Below are 4,441 nucleotides of genomic sequence, written 5' to 3'. Positions count from 1 at the left end.
CAGAGCCGGGAGGCGGTGGCGGCTAAGCACAACTTTGTAGTGCTGTCTTCTCTGTTGCTCTCCCGGAGGGCACTTCTCCGGAGGGTCCGGGTAGCTGGGACCAGTGTGCGCCAGCGACGAGCGCGCCGCGCAAGGGAGGAGGATGATGATGTCCCTGAACAGCAAGCAGGCGTTCAGCATGCCGCACGCGGGCAGCCTGCACGTGGAGCCCAAGTACTCAGCTCTGCACAGCGCCTCCCCGGGCTCCTCTGCGTCCACCGCGCCCTCGGCGAGTTCCCCCAGCAGCTCCAGCAACGCTGGCGGCGGCGGCGGTGGCGGAGGCGGCGGAGGCCGGAGCAGCAGTTCCAGCAGCAGCGGCAGCGGCGGCGGGGGCTCCGAGGCGATGCGGAGAGCTTGTCTTCCAACCCCACCGGTGCGTAGGTCTGCATAATCACCGCTTAAAGGCACATTTTGACAGCCTCCTTTATCTGCTTGATGTTTTTTTCATGTCTGCACAGCAAATCACCCCACACCTCCAACCAATCCCCCATCTCTTAAGTATTCAGCGGGTCTTGCCTTTCATATTAATTTTTATGACCTGTGATGCTGCCTGTGCGCGTGTTGTGTTGTGTTGTCTGCGGTTCACTTTTCTCCCTCTGCACCTAGGCTTCTCGCGGAGGCTTTCCTTCTCTCTTCACTGCCGAGTTTCAGGATCATTGTCGTTATTATTATTTTAACGTTCTGGGAATGTTGTAGGCGCGGTGGCGGTGGCGAGCCCTGGGCCAGCGCTTCCGGAGAGAGCGCGCACAATTCCCAGCTGAGCGTAATGTGTGCCTTCTACTTACAATTGCAGAGCAATATATTCGGCGGGCTGGATGAGAGTCTGCTGGCCCGTGCGGAGGCTTTGGCCGCCGTGGACATCGTCTCCCAGAGTAAGAGCCACCACCACCATCCGCCCCACCACAGTCCCTTCAAGCCGGACGCCACTTACCACACCATGAACACCATCCCGTGCACGTCGGCCGCTTCTTCTTCGTCTGTGCCCATCTCGCACCCATCCGCGCTGGCAGGCACCCACCATCACCATCACCATCACCATCACCACCACCACCAGCCACACCAGGCGCTGGAGGGCGAGCTGCTGGAGCACCTGAGCCCCGGGCTGGCCCTGGGAGCCATGGCGGCCCCCGACGGTACGGTGGTGTCCACTCCAGCTCACGCGTCGCACATGGCCACCATGAACCCCATGCACCAAGCAGCTCTGAGCATGGCTCACGCTCACGGGCTGCCCTCGCACATGGGCTGCATGAGCGACGTGGATGCAGACCCGCGGGACCTGGAGGCGTTCGCCGAGCGCTTCAAGCAGCGACGCATCAAACTGGGAGTGACCCAGGCAGATGTGGGTTCGGCACTAGCCAACCTCAAGATCCCGGGCGTGGGCTCGCTCAGTCAGAGCACCATCTGCAGGTTCGAGTCGCTCACGCTGTCACACAACAACATGATCGCGCTCAAGCCTATCCTGCAGGCGTGGCTGGAGGAGGCTGAGAAATCCCACCGTGAAAAGCTCACCAAGCCAGAGCTCTTCAACGGCGCGGAGAAGAAGCGCAAACGCACGTCCATCGCGGCGCCGGAAAAGCGCTCCCTGGAAGCCTACTTCGCCATCCAGCCAAGGCCCTCCTCCGAGAAGATCGCTGCCATCGCCGAGAAGCTGGATCTCAAGAAAAACGTGGTGCGCGTCTGGTTCTGCAACCAGAGGCAGAAGCAGAAGAGAATGAAATATTCCGCCGGCATTTAGGGACCCTTCTCTAGGGACGGCTCTTTCTCTTCGTCCTCTTTTCTTTCTCCTCTCTCTCTCTCTCTCTCTCTCTCTCTCTCTCTCTCTCTCTCTCTCTCTCTCTCTCTCTCTCTCTCTCTCTCTCTCTCTCTCTCTCTCTCTCTCTCTCTCTGCCTCTTTTCTTTCCACTTTGGCTATCAGAAACAATTCCGGTAAATGTGAACCAGAACAAGCCAGGATCAAGGGAGCGAGCAGCTGAGCCCACTTTAGAGAGAATGTGAACCGGTTCCGCAAAGTGAAGAAAAACAAAAGATGGAATTTGCCAAGTTGTAGCAGACTTGTCCCTTTTAACCGCACCTCGGCGGCTCGGCTTCAGCAAAGGAAGCGGGGAGCTAGCTGTCAGCCGGAAGGCAAAGCGACAAGCTTTTGAAAACCTCGCAAACACGAGCAAGTAAGAGTTGTTTTTATTCTTACAGACGTCACCCTTGTTCACGTTTAAAAGTACATTTTACAGCTATTTTTCAGAAATAGAAATTGATTCAGGACTGACACTCGAAGCTAGAGTTGATGCATAATGTGATATGATAGAGACATCTCTAAAGTATTTTGAATTTAAAAAAATGGCAGATTTTCTGCGTTTACACTGTATATTATATATATATATATATTTTTATTGTGGTTCTTACCGCTTTCTTCCCGATCTGAAGTGTTAATGCTTAAGGAAGGAGTTGCGCCTGCTGTGTTCACTGATCTTGACAGTTATTATTAGATTATTGCCGAACAACCTTCTGTAAATTATTAATTTATCTCTCTGGTAACTTAATTTTGTGCACATCCTAATTAATTAAACTTCTTTAGTCTGAAAAATAAAACCGGGGGATACGTATAGCTGCTGATGCTCAAACAGTTTTTAAAAATGAGTTTACTAGATTTTTCCAGTTTCCCTCTTGGAATGTGTTCCCTTTAGCCTATTTGTATAGTCTCACTTTGAATGAAGGTGGCTTTCCCCCTTTGTTTTAACTGGTAGTGTTCTGATTTGTGAGTTGACACTCGGTAATGGATGTCTTAATTGTGTAGACCTGACTTACTGTCCAAAGTCTTGTTTACTTCCTTACATAGCTAATGGGGATTCCCACACTGTCCCCGTGACACACGCACTCTCTCACTCACACTTACATGCCTACACATAGACACACACGTCCCTAACAGAGGAGAAGAGCAGCTGGAAGCATCCAAGGCATCCTTCTGCAGCCTCAGGTGCATTGTCCACTTTGTGCTTGCTCTGCTGGTTCTGATTTCACCAAGGCATTTCAGTTTTCTAGTTCTCAAATTGCTTTGCTGCTACATTTTGACATAAATAGGAATCCTTCAGTTTTTCCTTTTAGGGGGTTTGCTTGTAGGAAAACAATGAATTTGAACTGTAAGGAAAACAGTGCACTGCTTGTGAATTCACACTGTTTCATAGACTTCCTTTGGAGCACACACACAAATAGGTGCACAGTGACTGGTACCTTATCTATTGTAAATATTTCATTCAAAATAATGCACATATCGATATATTCTTACAAAATTTGCTGTAACTGCTGATCCATTTGAGGCTCTCTAAAGTCCTGAGTTCTGTATATGACCTGGTTTCTTGTTTTGTTAATAGGTTGTATCTTTACTATAGAAATGTATTAAGTTATTTTGGGTGTTGTTTGATTGTCTTTCACTGATGAGAAGATTTTAATGTTTTACTGGCAAAGTATGCTGCTTTTTTTTCATTAAAATATGCTATTAATATTAAATGACTTTTAAAACGTGATGCCGTTTAAATCATTTATGTGGGAATTAGTTTGCCGCTGATTCTTTTAAGAGACAGGAACACAGAGAGTGGCTGTTATTAAAATATAACTTGGGCTTAGCAAGAGGCATTTCCCTGGGAAAGTATAAAAGAACAGGCTTTATAAGATCATGTTAATGGGCAGAGTTCATCTCTGGGCTCTTTGCTGTTTAGCTTAGATGAAATCACAACGTCTGGCTCCAGATACCTCCTTTAGAGTCCCTTCTCCAGACCTGAAATGATTCTGTAAAGAGAATCCTATAAAGTCAAGGTCAGATGGGGACTATTTCATCCATTCCTTCTCATCTCCCATTGGGCAAAGGAAGAAAGGAACTCAGAGCACTTTTCAGTAGCAGTGGGCAGCTGGGTGTGGCAATGGTGGGGGCAGGACTTGGTGAGCAGGGAGAGAAGGTCTTCCCCCTTAGTTCTCAGTTCTTTAGCCTGTCCTGGAGATCAGGGGCCCAAGCTACTGCAGAAAGCACCTGGGTTTCTGGCAGATGAATAAAGTCTGTCTTGGTGTCCTCTGTCTCTGTGTCTTTCTATTCCCCATAATCTCTAAGGAAACTAATATTATTGCAATGGACAGAATATGGCCCCTTTGGTGACTTTTTCTGACATGAGCTGGAGAAAGTCTATTAAACATTGAGTGGACTGTGGAATTCTGCCCATTTGGCTCAGGCATTTACTTTTCTGATCCCATTTTAAGACACTTTCTCTAACATTATAATAATTTTCAGATCTTCCACAATAGGTGAACAATGTTTTGGACTTTCAAAGTTTATTTTTATAATAAGAGCCTGATTTGTATTTTTACATCATCCACAGTGCTTGGAATTAATTGGTATGAGAACACTATGTTAATGTAT

At 48.3% G+C, this 4,441-nt stretch overlaps 1 protein-coding gene across 1 annotated transcript; it reads left to right on the top strand.

Annotated features, from left to right (window-relative positions):
• Positions 1 to 805: 805 nt before the first annotated feature.
• Positions 806 to 1,774, top strand: Pou4f2 (POU class 4 homeobox 2). Its single transcript, XM_038313263.2, has one exon. It carries the CDS (start codon positions 806 to 808, stop codon positions 1,772 to 1,774), a length of 969 nt encoding a protein of 322 aa, XP_038169191.2.
• The last annotated feature ends 2,667 nt before the right edge of the window (positions 1,775 to 4,441 follow it).

Source organism: Arvicola amphibius, chromosome 15 (genome assembly GCF_903992535.2).
Source record: "Arvicola amphibius chromosome 15, mArvAmp1.2, whole genome shotgun sequence".
Lineage (NCBI taxonomy): Eukaryota > Metazoa > Chordata > Mammalia > Rodentia > Cricetidae > Arvicola > Arvicola amphibius.
Note: the sequence above shows the minus strand (reverse complement) of the source record. Positions and strands in the feature narration are given on the sequence as shown.